This window comes from Gadus chalcogrammus, chromosome 10, assembly GCF_026213295.1.
Source record: "Gadus chalcogrammus isolate NIFS_2021 chromosome 10, NIFS_Gcha_1.0, whole genome shotgun sequence".
Lineage (NCBI taxonomy): Eukaryota > Metazoa > Chordata > Actinopteri > Gadiformes > Gadidae > Gadus > Gadus chalcogrammus.
Window position 1 is genome coordinate 14,104,101 of NC_079421.1, and position 18,543 is coordinate 14,122,643.

General features: G+C 48.6%; 1 protein-coding gene across 2 annotated transcripts in view; it reads right to left on the reverse strand.

The window, feature by feature from the left end:
• atp8a1 (ATPase phospholipid transporting 8A1) overlaps positions 1 to 18,543 on the reverse strand; it is a 103,170-nt gene that overhangs the window by 32,064 nt on the left and 52,563 nt on the right. For both annotated transcript variants that reach the window (XM_056600066.1, XM_056600065.1), the window contains 7 exons: positions 18,252 to 18,336; positions 17,219 to 17,358; positions 14,750 to 14,888; positions 11,327 to 11,391; positions 5,870 to 6,042; positions 3,241 to 3,424; positions 1,234 to 1,344 (listed from right to left, as the gene is read on the reverse strand). In XM_056600066.1, the coding sequence (XP_056456041.1) occupies positions 1,234 to 1,344; positions 3,241 to 3,424; positions 5,870 to 6,042; positions 11,327 to 11,391; positions 14,750 to 14,888; positions 17,219 to 17,358; positions 18,252 to 18,336 (897 nt within the window). The remainder of the gene's footprint in view (positions 1 to 1,233; positions 1,345 to 3,240; positions 3,425 to 5,869; positions 6,043 to 11,326; positions 11,392 to 14,749; positions 14,889 to 17,218; positions 17,359 to 18,251; positions 18,337 to 18,543) is intronic.

The window sequence follows — 18,543 nt, forward strand, 5'->3', positions numbered from 1 at the left end:
TTGCTTCCAGGGTCCTCCCTTAACACGGGAGCCCACAGGCGGGAGGTACACCACGTCTAAGCCGATGGAATTTAAAACCACGACAACAACAATGTAGCGACCGTTTTATGAAATAAGTGTTGTCAATGTATCAGGGGTGTTCTGTAAGGGTATTAGTGTTGTTAAGATGTCGTTTTCCTGGGAGAATAGAGGCAGCTTATGAAATTGCCCGCCCCCCAGGGAGTACATTCCACCGTCTACATTACAGGGCAGAAATCTGAGCGGGGGGATCGGGGATCGTACACGAGAACATTTCCACCTGTTGGAGGGCATCATGAGAACTGAAAGGGGCGCCGCTTTGATTCAACTGTTGAAAGGCAGAGCTTTGAGTCACTTTGCACAACAGGGAATTGAAGTTTGAACAACATGCATTCAATTCAAATATTCAATTTGAATCAATACAGTATGAATTATAGTCTGCATAGATAGACGCTGCATAAATGGAACTCGATCCGTCACTATTCACAAAACTATTTGTTATAAGAAGTATGATGGAAAACGCATAAGCCGTCTCCCTGCTACGAGGAAGGTATGTTTCCAGCGCTGATTCAAGACTCTGCAGACAAGTGCATAGCTCGTAGATCAAAACAGCACAGCACCCATCACGATGGAGATTAAGATAAAGCCCTTAACATGTCTAGGGACTCTTGCCTATACCTTTGAACCTGCTATCAGCGCTGGTTCTGCTTTCTGTCAAGTGGCTTCACACACACGTCACAGGCCGAAACCCCAGGCCAGCAGTGGGAGAAGCATTTCCCACAATCCATCCTGGCACAGACTAGAGAGGGTTCTTGTACCAGCCACCGCCCGTTTACACTTCTCCACAAGTCAAACGAGTAGAATAGGAATCGCTTTCATCAGTTTGGCAATCTTTTATGGCTGCAGTGCCAGCATAATGCACTATGAAAGTGTTCCAATTCCTGTGTCTTTACACTTAAAGGCTTGAATCGCTTTCACACATACTCACACAGCAACAGATTTCCAGTTAGATTGGATACATTCCAACACATAGTGGGTGTGTGTGAGTGCTCACCATTCATTTAGTGTTTTTTAAGGGATAGACACACAAAGTGGTCACGGTCAGTGACCAGAAAAACAGAAAGCAGGGATAATAATAATGCTGAGGAGACACATGGCGATATGTGAGAGTCTGGTGCTGCAGCATCAGGACTAAATGAAAAGCCTGAGACCTACCTCGATGATGTAGAGGACAATGTTCTTATAGAAGCAGTACAGGATACACTTGGCAACGCGGTTGTAATTCCAGGCCCCGTGCACCAGCAGCAGATTCTTCAAGTATTTGAACTGTTTGGGAGGGAAGGAGGGAGAGGAGACACAAAGCCAAGATCAACGGAGAGCAGAAGTCGGGGGCGTTCATTGCAGCATTTTAAGGCCGGGAAGCCTACAGTGTTAACAGGAACATTTGGATTAAGGAAACAGAAACAGTCCTTATAGCCGTTTGACAGTGGGGAGCCAAGGAGGGCAGACTCAGGGTGGACTACATTGACACATTCCAGGTGTTTTTGCTCACAGTTTGACCCTACTCAGGCTGGCGCTGTCTGGGGTTGTTGCAGAGGGGAGAGAGTGAGTGGGGGGTACGGATCCTACACTGAGAACGGTAGTTTAATGGCTTAATAAGCACATTGTGGAGGCTGAGGAGTCCACTTTCTATTCAAGCATTATCTCTTTGGACGACAGCCGTGATTAAACTGAAACAAGACTCTGCGAAACCACTGTTTTGTAAGAGTTGCTGATAAGATTCAGCAGCTAAAAACGCAAACGTTGATATCAAAATTCAACCAGTAACTCCCCGTAAAGTAGGGAGAAGGGGGTATCCTCTCCTACGGACCCCAGAATCATGACGCTTCCTCTCTGTATATGTCTACGGAGCAGATCTGAGCCCCTGCGCTATCCCTGAGCCGATTGGCGGGCCTCCTGTTTGCCTGACCCTGGCTGTGTCGGATCAAACAGGCAGTTACCACAGAGTGGACCTGATGACAGACGGACAGCAGAGGCGCCTCAGCCCAGAGCCCTCCTCACCGACACTCCTCTCCGCTCCACCAGATACCAGGGAGAGGGGGCGGAGAAGGGGACTCTGTGTCTAACCAGGCCTCTTTAAAAAGGATTACACAACCTGATTTTAAGAACACAACCCCCGTTCCTGAAAAACAGGTTGGGAAATAAACTAATGTAAGCGGGGGGGGGATCGTAATCGAATGTCACGGTGTGCAGATATTGTCAATAAACGTAATCCGCAATGGAATTCGGAAGACTTCGGAATTACGTCCAAGGATCGCTAATGCTAGTCGGCGGGCGACTTATTCCTAATGCACCCCTGTGCCAATAAGGGCCAAACCACACCAGTCTGAAGCGGTAATTTAATCAGACGCAGGGACTAAATGGATTACTTCAGGCCGCATTTTTTTTTGCAAAAGATATGCATTCTGCATGTCATGTGGATGGAAAGGGGCACTTAAAGACAACCCAAGTCCCTCTGTGAGTAACCGAACGCTGAGACACAAAGAATTGACTGTGCCTTGCCACTCCTCCCCTCCTCCCTCCCACCCCCCCCACCCCGATCTAGGCCTGTGGCTACAGAGTTGCCGCAAACACGAAGTACAGAACAGCGGGCGGTGAATAACCGGAATACAGGAGAGCCATTAGCTTTTGTTGCCGGCATATTCCTGCTTGTTTATGCAGTGTCGCGCGTCGACGCCGAGTTTCAGGTACAGTATATTGGTTACTGGGTTGTGTGGGTTGGTTTACATAGCGTTTGGCGAAAGGCTCCGTTACTGGGGAGAATGTGTAGTAGTGAATGTTAAGTTGCTTGTCACAGCACAGGCGTATTTGAGACGCTGCTAGTGGTATGGTCAACATGGCCTAGCAAGATACCGAGGAATCTGCTTTCAGACCCACATTTGACCATTTGCATTAATCTAATTTGCAAAGCTGCTTTGATTGAGTTATACTTGGGCCGAGAGGAAAGACATTATCTATCCAGTCGCTATTTTGTGATTCTGTAACGTATTATGTGCTTTTTTTCCTCGTTTTAATCAATGAGACGTCTTCATCGCCCTCCCCGTTCCAGTAGGTCATCTATGAGACCAGGTTGACAATGGCAGGGCCCACCATAACAACATCAACAACAACGGTCACGCCAAGAGTCCGGGCCACTGGTGGAGCAGGAAGCGGGGGACCCACCTGGGCGATGGAGTAGTCGGAGGAGTTGGCGGCCTGCAGACCCTCGTTCCCCGAGATGCCCACGCCCACGTGCGCCGTCTGGATCATGCCCACGTCGTTGGCCCCGTCGCCGATGGCCAGGGTGATCACCTTCACCTGCTTCTTCACCAGCTCCACCACCTCAGACTTCTGCAGCGGAGACACCCTGGAGGGGGGGACGAAGAAGAAACAGAGACGTTTCATCACGGCTTGTTATGACTCTCCGAAATTGGGGGGAAGCCATTTTGTTTTCATTGGCAGGCAGAGGAAATATAAAAAGGAGTCGGAAAACCCAGAGTCCCCCCTTTTCAGGGCATGGTGTGAATCTCATAAAGGGATGAGAAGCCACATATAGGACTAAGGGCGACCGCAGGACGTTCTATAAACCGTTAAATATATACGCCGCGGCAAATCCCTTCAGGAGGCATTTCGATGTATTCCCTCGCACGGAATTTTCCCAATTTTCCTGGTATTGAGCAATGTAATTGAGGTCCGTAGGAAAACACAAAAGTCATGCGGTCAGCGTTTCACAAACCCCGGCGCGCTCGCTCAAACGTCCCTGACAAGCATGGCGGTTTGAAGACAACCAGTGAGCCGGGCCAACCGACTTTATGAAACCGCTTTATAGAGCGCAGTTTGCACATGCCAAAAGAAAAGGCTAATGAAGTCGTTTAGTAGCTTTCATGGTTCAGTCCAAAAACACATGTCTTTTAAATAAATAATACATCCTGCTCATTTCATCATTTGTTTTGACAACGTTGCACATGTCACATAAATCACAAACTACTCCCTGGAATACGGAGTGAAACAACGTTCGAGTGCGGAGCAATCTTGAAATCACACAACGCAGTAAAAACTATGATTGTAACGTTTCTTCAATTGTTGTCCAAACATTACACCACCGACCGCTGAGGCTAAACGCTCAAGATGGACGAGCTCTTGCGGAGCAAAGCAGGCGACGACACATGCAGAATACTCGCTCCGGCCTCATGCACGACCGTTTATCTGGTCTTCTGGAGGATGATTGCATACGACAGCCGTTTTGCTCTCCCCCCCTCGTCTGCCTCTCTCCCACTCCCCCGCGGACTCCTGCCTGACTTATGTAACCGGGCCCCGTCACGCAGGGGCCCCGCTATGAAGGGCCCCACTGGGCACTGCCACGCAGGGCCCCATCGAGCTCTGTCACGAAGGGCCCCATCTCGAAGGGCCCATAGGGTCCGTCACCCATGATGGATCTGACTCATCCAGTAAACTCCTCCTTTACGAGGCGTCGGGGGTCATGTTGACTGACAGTCCTGAGGCAAGTCCCCCCCGATATGCACATAAGTGTGGACATACACACACACACACACACACACACACAAATGCACATGTGGAGCCACACACAAACACACATGTGGACAGACACACACACACACATACATACACACACGTACGTATACACACACACAAAAACACACGTGGGAAAATACACACAGACACACACACGCACACACGTGGACAAATACACACACGGACACACGGACACACACACACACACACACACATCTGGATGTACACATACACATACACATACATGTGGACCAACGAATACACACATACATCTCTCTGTCCACATGCTGGAGGCAGCACAGTGATGTACGGTACAGCCGGTCTCCAGAGATGACGTTGTAAACTGGGAAACCTCTCTAAAGTAAGCAAATTCCGAGACAAAGGCGGTTTGCCTCTTGATGCTTTGACCAGCGGGGCCTCATTCGCCTATACCAGCCTTCTGTGTGTGTGCGTGCTCGCGTGTGTGCATGTGGAGGAGGACGAAGGCGTGTACATGCGACATTAACACCGTTTAAAAGCTAAAAGGAAGCCGCCGGGACGTCAGGCTGAGAGTCCCGGTCAGGCACCTGTAGGAGTGTTGTTGTGAGAGCACGGGGCCGGGGCCCCTTGCTGCATACCTGGTCACCGTCCCCTGAGCCCATAAGCACTTCCTTCTATTTATTCCGCCCCCGGTACGTCAACACTGTGGCCCTTCATCCTGTGTAGCTGGCTGGGTTCTAGTCAACCAGTACAGGTTAGCACTCATAAAATGGCTCAAGCACTCATGAAATACCTCCCGCTCCTTTTGGGTGACTTTGGGTGAAAAAGCTACGCAAAGCAATTTGTTGATCCAAGAAGCTCAGTACTCGGCAGAGAATCACCAGTAAAACTGTAAATTTGATCTGATATTTCCCAGCTCCGGTAAACTACCTCATGAACACACTTCACCATGTTACCTCCTGTTACCAGGTGCCACCGACGCAACAAGGTAGACTCTAAACGACGCCATGTTTTTGGGTTGAATAATAGCGCCTGTAGCAACACAATGATTACCATTGACCATTTAGTCGTTGAGCACAGGCCGTCCGTTCAAAGTTAGTGTATTCGGATACGGGATCGAACCCGGAACCTTTCACCACACCAAGATTCTTTCTGTTCCTAATAAAAGAGTTAAGAGTATTACAGTAATTACCTGTGGTTAAGTAGTTAACGGTACTACTTTAATCAACTGTGGTTAAAGAATTAACAGGACAACACTAATTACCTTTGGTTAAAGAGTTAACAGCACAACACAAATTACCTGCAGCAAATGACAGCCTTGCAGGAGAGGGCCAGGTCCAGGAAGTGCTGGCGCGCCCCGAGCGTGAGCGCGTACTTCAGGGTAGTGCCGTCAATGATGAGGGCGAAGTCGTTCTCCTTGTACAGGGCGTCTCCCAGCATCCCACAGTGGTATCCCAGAGTCTCCCTGGTCGCCTGGGGGCACAAGACACACGGGAAAACACGTTTTATATCACTGGTTATTTTGAGTTTTATTAATGGAATTATTAGGCTTATAATTGACAGGTCTTAAAAGATAATGGATCAACTTCAAAACATGCATACGTATAATAATAGCCCTATAGTACATGTATGTTTACTGTATAGTCGTGAAGTAAATATATGCTGCTGTGTGTATATATTTATTCGTGTTCAATGTGTTGGTACATTTCTGCAGCGTCCACAAAGTGTCCTAGTATCCACGTTCACGAGGGGTTAAGTTAATGTAAAGTCAGATGTACTAGATATTCTAGTGATGCCTAATCATTTTGGAGATTATTTTTCCATTTGAGGCAATATGTTGCAAGCCATTTTCAGGACGGCATGAAAAGTCATTTGATGAAAGAGGCGGGGGGTGGGGTTCCTTTAGGGTGAGGTTAGCCTATGGAAATGTGTGGGAAGCCAGGATTTTAACCATACCTGACAAGTAAAATAGCAATCATCAACCCAACCTTAGTATTAGTTTAACAGTTGAACTTTGTTAAATTGCAAGGAGAGGTGGATTTGCTAGGGATCACGGTGCACTGAAGGCAAGATGTTCCTTTTTAAACACAATTCCTCACTGCTAGGCATTAGGAGTAAAGCCCTGTACCGAACATCTTTATACTACACTGATTGGGTCACAAAACAATAATGACCAAATACATTCTTTCGGGTCATTATCATTTCATACAGTACTGTGCTACAAACCTACACATCATGTATGATGTTCGTCAAACCCGTCTCTAAAAAGATGAAACCAAATATTTTAAGACTACCAGTACCCTGCACCCTTTTATGCACACATTACACGCCTATTGCAGCGTAACCAGACCCCAGAAGGTGGACGGCCCAGGTTTGGTGATATATACAGACACAGCCATGCAGGGCGATGAAAAGCTATAAATCTTAGGGTGACAATGGATTTAAGTCCAAAGGTACAAGACAAACGGATACCTCCACTAAACCTTGACGGAGACAAATGGGATTGGAGACTTTTATTCATCCTGTTGTGATCTTCTTACCACATGGGGAAGACGTCGGGAAATGAAGCCAACCATTTGACCCACACAAGCAGCCTACAACTGCATTCAAAAGCAAACTGAGACGCCAACACATTTTAGTGCAAGACATAATGCTTCTAAAGCAAGATGGTGAAATACTATTAGACCGTTTAAAACAACAATTCGGTTAGTATTTTTGGGCCAATGTAAAGCCTCAATCAATCATTGGGGGCAGTGTAATAGTCTTAAATGACAGTACATTTTAGGAAAAATGGAAAATAACATGTTATTAGAACCTTATTGTATGAGGCCACTACATACACACACTATACCCCAAATAACACATACACAAACTTGGAAAACACACACACACACACACACACACACACAGAAGTGCGTCCCAAAAACAAACCAGCACGGATTGCCCCCATGTCAAGGTGTTCAGGTGATTAATAACTAATCCCGCCGGTGAAGCTCAAAACATACACAGACCCAAAGCATACACAGACCCAAAGCAAACACTGCATCGCTCATACCTGCCCGGCGGATACACCTGATGTCATGGCACACGCGACGCCGCCCGTAAACACACGGGCCAGCTGCGAGCCGTAACCAAAGCTGGCAGTACCAGATGGCGCGGTGACCGGGACGGATGGAGGGAACGGCTCTAAATGGCGCTGGAGCGCCGAACCAAATAAACAGCTGATTGGGCGCATACATCTCGGGGAATTAAGTAGCAGAGCTTCATCAATTTAAATGGAGGGACGGAGACAAGGTAATGGCCGGCAATTATTCTCACTTGTTTCCAATTAAGGTGTTTCCAAACTTTCTTTCGGCGCAGTGAAGCGTTTTTAAAGGAGGCGATGGTTCGAGAGGGTTTAGTGTTACTGCGTTAAGGTGTGCGTTTTGTGTTTCGTGTTTGTTTCTTTTGACCCGTGTTTCCCAATAGGTCATTTTTTCGGGAGGGAGAACAGAACAATGGAGAACATCGGGGTTTGTACCTCGTGGGATCACAGAGGACACCCCTGCTTGGCATAACACCTCGCTGAAACCCAAGCTCAGAGGAAATATTTGGACAGGGGGCTTTTGAGTTTCACGAGGAGAGACGGCGAGAGAGAGACATCTCGATGGACAGAGAGAGAGAGAGAGAGAGAGAAAGAGAAAGAGAAAGAGAGAGAGCGAGAGAGAGAAACGAGAGAGAGAGGGGCAGAGAGAGGGGGAGAGAGAGAGAGTGGGGGAGAGAGAGAGCTAAACCAGAGGAGACGATAGGTGATGGCAAGCTGTGAGAGTGTGTGAGCGTGCAAGTGTGTGTAGGGCTATGCATGGGTTGCGTGACAACTATATTAAACCTTAGAATAAAGTGCGAAGAAACAACCTTTTAGTTGGCACGGCTGACTACACATCAGCACATCTGTTTAAGTGTGCGCGTGTGTGTGTGTGTGTGCGTGCGTGTGCATGCTGTATGTGTGTGTGTCCGTGCACATGTGTACATGTGATGAATGTGTGGGGAAGCAACTCTTGTGTGGTCGCCGTACAACCTATACATCACGCATTGCGATAAGCACAGTTTACCACAGCGGCCATTTTCTCAAGTAGGGGGAAGCCACTTCTCCCCTAATTTCAACTGAGGAATTCCCGTGCTAATGCTACGTGTCTCCGGGCTAAAGCCCCTTTTGTTATGGTTATAATCGACCGGTTTAGCCTACGCGTCTCTCCAGTGTTTTGGCCCGGGAGTGGGGATGTTCCGGGGCATCTGTATGAGCGCGCTATAGAGGCCGGGGCTCCGTTGTTGATACAGGCGCTGAGCGATGCAGCCAGCCCAGACCTGACAGCCAAGACGGGGGGAAGGATCATCTGATGGAGGCCAGCGGGGCCATCGCGTGTTCCTGTGTTTAACGCAAACCAAGGGTGCCCCCGCGGGCAGATGGTGTCCGATAGAGACTCACACGCACGGAGGCTTTTGGGGGAATGCACAGGCTTGTCCGACCGCGGACAGACGCTCGTTAACACATACACAGAAACGCACACCTCTACACCGGCCGGAGGCATAACGCTGATGTATTGTACAGCCGGTCTCTAGAGATGGATCTCACACACACACACACACACACACACACACACACACACACACACACACACACACACACACACACACGGTGAGGATGGATGGGCATCGGGGGATCACCTGTTGCTATTGTATAAAAGCTAAAGGGCAGTTTGGCGAAGTGCCAAGATCCTGTTGACCATTCTGGAACAAAACCTCTATATCCACCTTATCATCAGACTGCCTGTATACTTATGATACCTAGGATATTTACAACACCAAACGTAGGACCAAAGTTAGATATAACAGTAGTTATTGCAGCCATATGTTCTGTAAACGCGCAGCCCTTTCAGTGACTATCAAAGGGCGGCCGTCTGGATAATAAAGTTTGCCTAATGACCTGAGACCACCTTGGGGAGCAGGGCTCCTCTCTGGGGACCCGGGAGGCAGGAGGCGGGGGGGACGGGGGGGGACGGGGGGACTCCACCGGGGCTCAAATCACCGAGAAGCCGAGCCTTCCTTGATAAGCATTTCTAAACACACAGTGGGGACAGGGGCGGGGGGGGGAAGCGGGGGTCACGCTCCGATTACGTTACGGGCCGGGCCGGCTTTTTTAGCAACACGAGAGCACCCCAACCGCCACGGCTGGGGGGGCCGCAGGCGCGGGCCCTCTGTTGTTCATCGAGGACCCCCGCTTAGTCTCGCTAGAGGGGTTCCTGTGTTTGCGCGGTAACAAACAGTCTCGGTACGGGCGTCTGTGCAGCCGCAGGAGAATGGGAGCTGACATTTCAAAGGGCCCCCCTGGCTCCCCCGTGCTGGAACCGAGGCCCCGGGCCCCCACGTTTCACCCTCCACTCCATTCATCATGCCTAGCGACCGGCTGAAGGCCGTCCGTCATCGGACCCCCGCCCCTGCGTCCCCGACTCTGCTCGACTTCTCCACCTCGTCGCCACCCTCTCCTTCTCAGCCCCTCGCCGACTTTTCCTCACCATCACCCCGAACCACTCCACGCAGAACCACTCCACCTCCACCCCCTCCACCTCCATCCATGTACTCTGGGTTTTTCCCCCCCCTGATCCTGGTCCAAACAGGAGGGGCTGGAGGTTCCCCTGCTCTGCTGGAGGAGTTCCCTCCCAGCGAAAGAGAGGCACCGTAGCTCCACGTCTAAGGCCCTCCACAGCAGAGGATGAGCGGCTCCAGGAGGACAGCAGGTGTCCCTGTCCGGATCGTGAGCAGAACTGATTCTTCTGTCGGGACGGTGATGGCTCTCCCGAGGCCTCTCGCCGCGTCTGGCCAGTTGTCTTCTTCAATCTTAACAAAAGGAGAGCTACGGGCCGTTCTCTAGTGAACGTCCCCACAGGAGGACGCAACGTGATATATTTTGAGATGCACGCAAGGAAATACTTTGTGTCATCGAGAGACGTTGTGAAAGACCAGAAGTAGGAAAACTGTAAGATCTGAACACCAAGGCCAAGATGAAAGTTTAGAAATAGTCTGTATTATGGGGTTCATGTTTAGAATGTTTTACAGATACACCGTATCGTAGCCATATTTGGTGTGAAAACTGTTTGGGTTTGGTTTTGTTTAAAGAAGTCTGTTTTAGTTAAGTTGCGCATTCATTCCTCACATGACCCTCATAGTCGCCAATGAAGCATCCAAGACAATAATAAATCGATTGATTTGAATTGTATAATTAAAAAGAAGAAATTAAAAAATTCAAAAGAAAAATATAAATAATTAAATCAACCCCCCTCACCAGGCACCACAGATGCTCGGTGTACAACAAGGGAATAGTGATGGTTAAAAATGCAATTTAGTGGCATGAGGAGCATAGTAATGTACCCTGGATTAGTTTAGCGCTATGTCAACCTACTGCCTATTGTTTGTTCACACGAGGGATACCATCTAGTTAACAAGGTGTGACTTGTAAACAAAATGGACAGGTCGGAGAAACGTTGACCTATGAACTGGAAAAAACAAGACTAAACCGTGGATGAGATTGATACAGCTAAGAATAAAACCACACATCTAATATGGATCCAAATCAAGCATTAATTTAAGCCTGTATTTGATACAAAAAAATCATTGGACAATGCTGACCTGATTGCTTACTGAGGGTGTTTCGAGAAGGGTACTTCAAGGTACGTCAAGAAACGTACTTCAAGAGAAATAAATCAAATGATGAATAACTTACATCCAGACTGTCCTCGTTGATCACCAGCATGCCCATGTTCTTGGTCAGCAGTCTGCAAGAATGTCCTGCAAAACAAGGAAGAAAATAAATGTGATTTGGTCAATGGACAGATCACCATGATATATAGTCAGATCAGATCACCTTCCCATGGAAACGAGCCAGACAAGCCGCTGTGTAACGAGTAAACCAGAAGAAACACTTGGGAGTAGCATGTTACACAGCATTTCAGTTAACCTCAATTACTTATGGAACAAGTTTCTTGGGACACGGTTTTACAGCTCGAGATTTACAAGAGGGTCGTTACTGCTCTGTTGGACCCCCTGGGGGGAGGTCACCCCTGGCTGGGATGGGTGCTCGGGTCACGGGCAGGGGGGCAGCTAGGGACTCCCGTGGGTGGGGGCAGAACAACACAACCACAAGAGATCATAAGAGGAATCCCTTGAAGATATTGCATGTTCAAAAACGTGATGTTTTGGCCGTCATTTACGTTAGGTTTTAGGATTTACGGATTTATTTGTGTTTTACAGATAATGTCAGCTGTACATGTCTGTGGTGTGTGTCCAGGTGCTATCTGACAGCTGTGCTCATGCTGTGGACACCAATGCCTTTCAGGACATCAGAGTTTTCCCTGAATCTGAGGCAGAACAGCTTTCCCCTTTCACTGGGTTTGTGTTTTGTGGCGGGACCTCAAAATGTGCAGTTTTTAGCACAACTCATGTACCGTAGGCGTAGAGATGAAGTCGGGTGTCATTATTAATAATTCAAAGGGCTCGATCAACACAGCTCCTTTGTAAAGACTATTTTTAGTTTTTTATTCTATTTTGGATCACCTCTAAAATTGTTTTTCTGTAAATCAGACAATATTTGCGCAGCGTTTAAGGGGGGCAAAGAGGCCTGCACACAGAAGCCCCTAATCACCATTCCCAGCACGAGCAACGCACGCAGAGAAGGTCATCCAAGACCACGTCAACGGACGCAAAACACACACGGCGACAGGCACACAGCGGGCCCGGCCCACACAGAGCAGGTCCTGTAAGAGGAACTACGCCCGGGCCTTCCCGAGTCAACACCAGACGATCCAGAGCTCTGGACCGGGCCAGATTGTTTTCTTAAGCGCAAACAAGTAAACTTCCCTAAGAATATTCTCCACGGGTGGAAACATGTCCCTCCATCTCAACACGGCTAGCCCGAGGGTCAATGCCTTCACGAATGAACCCACTGCTTGAAGTGTTGAACCTCAGCTCTTTTAATTCGAGCTCCATCACCCCTCCCTGCGATCGCCGTCGTTCATTCTCCACCGGAGAATCGATTCATTCCAGGCGGCGTCTTCTTTGGGGGGGGGGGGCAGGCGGAACTAAACGCAGCTCCTAGAGGGGTTGGGGAATGTTTAAGCGCGACACAGTGTCACACAATAACCTCCCGTAGCTCTCTATTGGGGGAGGGGGGGTCATTAATGATACAAATTAAGAGGCACAGTTGGAGCTCTAAATGGCTGCCAAGGAGTTGGGTTTGCGGGCCGGTCAGGACGGCAGGCAAAAAGGAGGGGAAGCTGTTCAGGGAATAGGGGTGCAGGTAAAGGGGGTGCACACGTACAAAGGGGGCGGGGGTGGGGGGTCTGGGGAGGGGGGTAGTATTAGTGTTGGCAGTTCAGACTGCATTTATCCCTGTTAAGAGGTGGAGAGAACACCCCCCATGGTGATCTTGCCCTCGGGCCAAGATCCACCCTGCCTGTGCCAACTCCTCACTATCCAGATCTCTAACCAGTGGGAGGTTATCAACAAGCTCACTGGTTGGCCAGTGTCGTTTGATGTTTTTCACAGAGTATGACATAGCCATCCCAAAGCTCCGACTTCTCATTCAGAAGTCAAGTTATTCTTTGAGTCGACAAGTTGACAAAACCGGGTCATAGACGAGGACTAATGGATTTGAGCGAGACTAAAAACCAGTGTCGTTTTTGGCAGGACTGAACTTGGTTAGCAATGGTGACCCATGTCTTCACTCCCGTCATTAGTGTGACAGCCCGCTGTCTCGGCTGGATATGGGGGCCGGAGATAATGTAGAACCAACCACATGTTACTGGGCCGACCTGCTGCGGCCAGAGGTGAGTCGTGAACCTCGGTGTTTGGGGAACATCTTTCAACACGCCAAAGGGTCAAAAAAAAAAGAAAAAGCTAAGTCAACAGCTTCCACACAGCAGCGCAGTCAAAGCGGCCCGGCCTGTAAAAAAAGCATTAAAAAACACCACTTCCCCTCCTGCGTGTGTGTGTTTGTGCGTGTGTGTGTGTGTGTGTGTGTGTGTGTTCGTACGTGTACGTGTGTGTTCGTACGTGTGTGTGCGTGTGTGTGTGTGTGTGTGTGTTCGTGTTCATGTGTTTATGCGTGTGTTCGTGTTCATGTGTTTATGCGTGTGTGTTTGTGTGTATGCGTATGTTTGTGTGTGTGTGGCTCTGGAGGACCTCCTCCACATCTGGGCACGGCGGGGGCACAAAGAGCCGATTCAGGCGGGCCGAGGTGGTGGCTGGCCGCACGGCGGAGGTCCTTCCCTTATTTAATGTTTTAACCCGCCACTCTTTTAACAGGTTGTCCGCTCGCAGGGATAACTCGCTTGTTGCAGTTTGTGCTAACTCGCCCACATCTGAGGGGTATTAAGAGGCCGGCCCTTACAGGGAGTGGGAGCTGGACACACCGCCGCTCAGTCACTGGCAGTTCTGCGGGGCGCTTTCCCTTTTTTTATGAGCGGGAGCAGGGTTGGGGAGGATGGGCGCCTGGGGGGATACCCTAGGCTCAATCCCAGAGACCTGCTAAATATGTAGAGAAAGGTAAGGGGTGTGTACTTGTGTGCGTGTGTGTGCTTGTGTGTGACCCTGTGTGCACGCGTACGTGTGTGAGCCGGTGCACTTGTGTGTGCCGGTGCACTTGTGCACTTGTGTGTGCCGGTGCACTTGTGCACTTGTGTGTGCCGGTGCACTTGTGCACGTGCGTGCGTGCGTGCGTGTGTGTATGTGCACATACGGTGTGTTATTTAATCTCAACGTCAGTCAGTGTGCTCGTACATCACGTACCGCCACTGGGGAGAAATGGCCCCTAGGATTTGATGCAAGGCCCTGCATTATTTTCTGAGGGTCCTGTTCAGGTGAACCACTTCTCAAAACCAAAGCAGACGATGATAAATATGCGTGGCTTTGCTACATTGGATTTGGTTTGAACATAGTTTGAACCTTTTAGTGCTCATTTCTTTCATGACTTACTTCGTTAACGAGAAGTATATGATGAGTATATGATGTAAGAATAGATTGTTTCTTCTTTTTTCTACATTTTCAACCTCTTGAATTGAGTTGAACATTGAGCGACACAAGCTCCGTGGAAGTCAACAACTAACTCATTCCCTCAACCGCCTCCATCCACCTCCATCTATTCTCTTACCGATATTGATGGCGGTCTCCTGCTTGTCCCCGGTCAGGATCCAGATCTTGATGTCGGCCTTGATGAGGGTCTCGATGGTCTCGGGCACCTTGTCCTGCAGCTTGTCCTCTATGGCCGTGGCCCCCAGCAGCAGCAGGTTCTGTGGACGCAGAGGTAAGGTAAACAACCCGGGCAAGGTGGGGAACCTCCAGAGGGGTCTTTACAGCGTCATGTGTCACTGAAGTATTGGGCCCGGGGCCGGCCGGACTGTGTCACTCAGTCAGGGCGGTGTTCTTTACATCCAATCAGCTGCGCTTGTTTTTCCACCCGGCAAAGACGCTAGGTTTTAGCTTGGTTTGAGCGAGGTCAGAAGGGGGGAGATCAATGTAGTTTTAAGAAGAGACTGCACAATCGGGCGCACACACGTATATATATGAAAGCAGGCACACATGCGTACATTTGGGACCTCAAACATACATGTATACAGGTGCACACACACACACAGCAAACCCACCACCCCACAAAGGTTGGCTTACACACACGAGCACGCACACACGCACGCACGCACGCATTCGTACGATCTCTACAGAGTCATATTTCACAGATTGAATTCTGTGTATATAATCAAGATCGTAGGACTAGATATCTAGTCCCTAAAAGGCTTTTGCTGAATTCATAATTGTATCGATCAAGTAAGGGTGCCTGTAGCATGATGCACGTTTGCAACGCTAGTAAAAAAAAAACAAATCTCTCGCTGACCAATTGGTTTGCTAATTCTTTTTAAACAGGGAATATTGTAGGATATCTGTACATGAATCAACTTGGTACAAAAATCCTGTCATTCAGGCATTGGATGCCTTAAATGCAGTAACTTTTGAAGAAAAGAAAGTTTCCTTCATAAAATGTCAAAAGAGTGAACAACGTGCGTCATTTTTTATCATAAAATTCACCTCTGTGCAATTTTGGCCAACATAATCTTTCCGTCTGGATCTAGTTAGCAGGACTAAACAGTGACACTCAATTTATCAGACTTACACTTGAATCTAGTGCGCCACCTTGTGGTACTGATACCACACACACACACACACACACACACACACACACACACACACACACACACACACACACACACACACACACACACACACACACACACACACACACACACACACACACACACACACACACACACACACACACACACACCACCCCGCCGGGCTCTTTAGTGTCTGTAAAATCACGTTCCCATATCCAAAGTTTGGACGTTTGAAACTTTTAGTTTGGGAATCATAAACCTCTCTCGAAAGTTAGTGCGGTAATGTGTTACACACCGACCAGCGTCTCCCCTGCCCCCTCCACCACCACCACCACCACTTCCCCCGGAGAGCTTTTACGTGAACTTTATGATTGATGGCGTCCATTTGTGTCGGTGGAGCCTTGAGGGGCCACTAGGAGCCTCGCCAGGGGCCCTGATTTACGAGGCCGGCCGCACATGTTTGACCAGCGCGTCCACATCAGACGACGCTCACAGGGAAGCGATTGTACTTCCTGCCCTGTGCTAGCTGGGAACACCGACGCACACACGCACGCATGCAGCACACACACAAACACAGTAATATGTGCGCGTGTGCGTGCACATCAACGCGTGCACACACGTACACGCACACAAACACATACAAACACACACGACATGTAAAACCACGTACACACACACACACAATCAAACCAAAAAGCACGGTGGCACACTGTGCGACATACACACCGTGACACACCAACATAAACACACACGCACCAACGCACGCACGCACACACACACAGACACACACACACACACTTCTAAGCGTGTTTAGGTTGACGTGACGGCCACTAACGACCCGGAGGTCCTGACTGGGGCTTCCAGCGAGGGGAGCCCGTTTGATGCGAGCGGCCATGTTGACTGGAGTTATTCAAAACGGAAGGCTCTGCTGAAAGGTAAACATGGGATTAGGAGGGAGGCTCGCGACAGAAGGGAAACAGGCCACATGCCACGAAGGACCGAGGACCCAGAGCGCTGGTCGGTGGACCAGAGCAGAGGTTAGAGGAGCGGAGAGGTTGTTGTTGGGTAGAAGGTCCCAGCCCGCTGTCATGGAAGTCTTTGACGGAGCAGAACAATTAGAATTGTTTGCGTTTAAAGCCTGGGTTTCTTGGAGGCTTCTACGATAACGTATGTTTCCCAGTGTTGTTGTAATTTCTAAAACTATGAACCTAGTATTATACAGTATAATGATGTTGAATCCAGAAGAAATAGCGCTGCTAAGCGATCTAAAATGGCCGTGTTGGATAATCAATCCCCATTTTTTTTATCCGTACTCGATCTATATTTATCTCGCTCTCTTCATCCATCTACTCGTTTGATCTATTCACCGCCCCCCCTCCATTGGTCTATTACCTATCCATCCGTCTACCTGTCTGTGACTGTGTCTACAGTGGCTGGGGTGAGGTGACGCCCACCTTCTCTATGAGCTCGTACGTCTCCTCCATCTTGAGGGAGCGGTTCTGCAGCGAGGTGGAGGCCCTCTGGTGGATCTCCAGCCACTGCTGGTAGGTCGACTCGCTGACCTCTGCCACAGCGAAGCACAGAGTGCGCAGCCCTGCAACGACAGAGGTGACATCGACGATCAGAGCTATAGGGGAAACATTGGAGCGGCTAGGAAAACTACAAAAATGGCGGCTTGAGCAGGTCAAGATAATGAATGGAGAAAATGAAAAGTGCAGAATGGCTTTAGGAATCTGACCACGGTGCCTAATAGGGTTTATTTAATTATGAGTGGTACTCAAGTGCAACACATCACAACGCTGTCAAGTATGTGTTTAAACTAAAGTCTGCAATTTGGCAGATAAGATGTTCTTGGTAGAGATGAACATAACTCATCATTACTGAAGATGTTATTGCATACATCTCTAGAGCAAAAGCATTACAATGTGAATGTAAAGATCATCCTATTTAAAAGTAACCCAACCATTACCCAATAGCAAAAGCACTGGAAAAAAAAACACAAGATGGCTACTAAATTCAAAATAAATCAAACATTTCACATATACTGTTGCATAGCACATTTAGTCCCACATCGGCCACATCCGACTAAGTCATTATACAAGACTAACACAAGAGGGCAGTATTACCCCAGATGTGAAAACAGCCACAGTTTATGTGCCTACATTATCTGATGCGGTTTCTCTAGGAGCTGGGCTTCATAACAGCACTTCTTCGAGGTTCTCCTTTATGTTGTCCTTAATTTTGATATGCATCATTTGTAAATTTAAGAACAAACAAAACAATGACAAATGCAGCAAACCACCTAGACCTAGCCTTAAAACTCAAATTCAGTCGATGAGGGTTTGCTCTATAGGTTCCTGGGAGTTAACTGATACATGGGATGCATACTAATGGGATGCATACTAATGAGATGTATAAAAAAAAAAAAAAAACAACCGTATGTAGCTCTTATTGTTCGCCTACAGGGGGCACCGTTTCCCCACTCACCCTCGGTGGCGAACGTTTCCAGGTGCTTCAGTGTGATCTCTTTGTACCTGGAGCTGTCGGCGAGGCGGTCGTAGACCACAGTGTCCTGAAGAGACAACACACCAACGTTGGCCACTCACACCACAGGACAAATATGAATCAACAAATGAATGAATGATTGAACGAACCACTTGGTCTTACAGAACAGTGCTATCAGGTTCAGGAAGAGGGCTAAGTTGGGAAAACGCGCATAGAAGCCCTGATTAAGACTGCTGACGGATGGCTGTCTTTTTCGTTTCGCCTTGAATAAAGG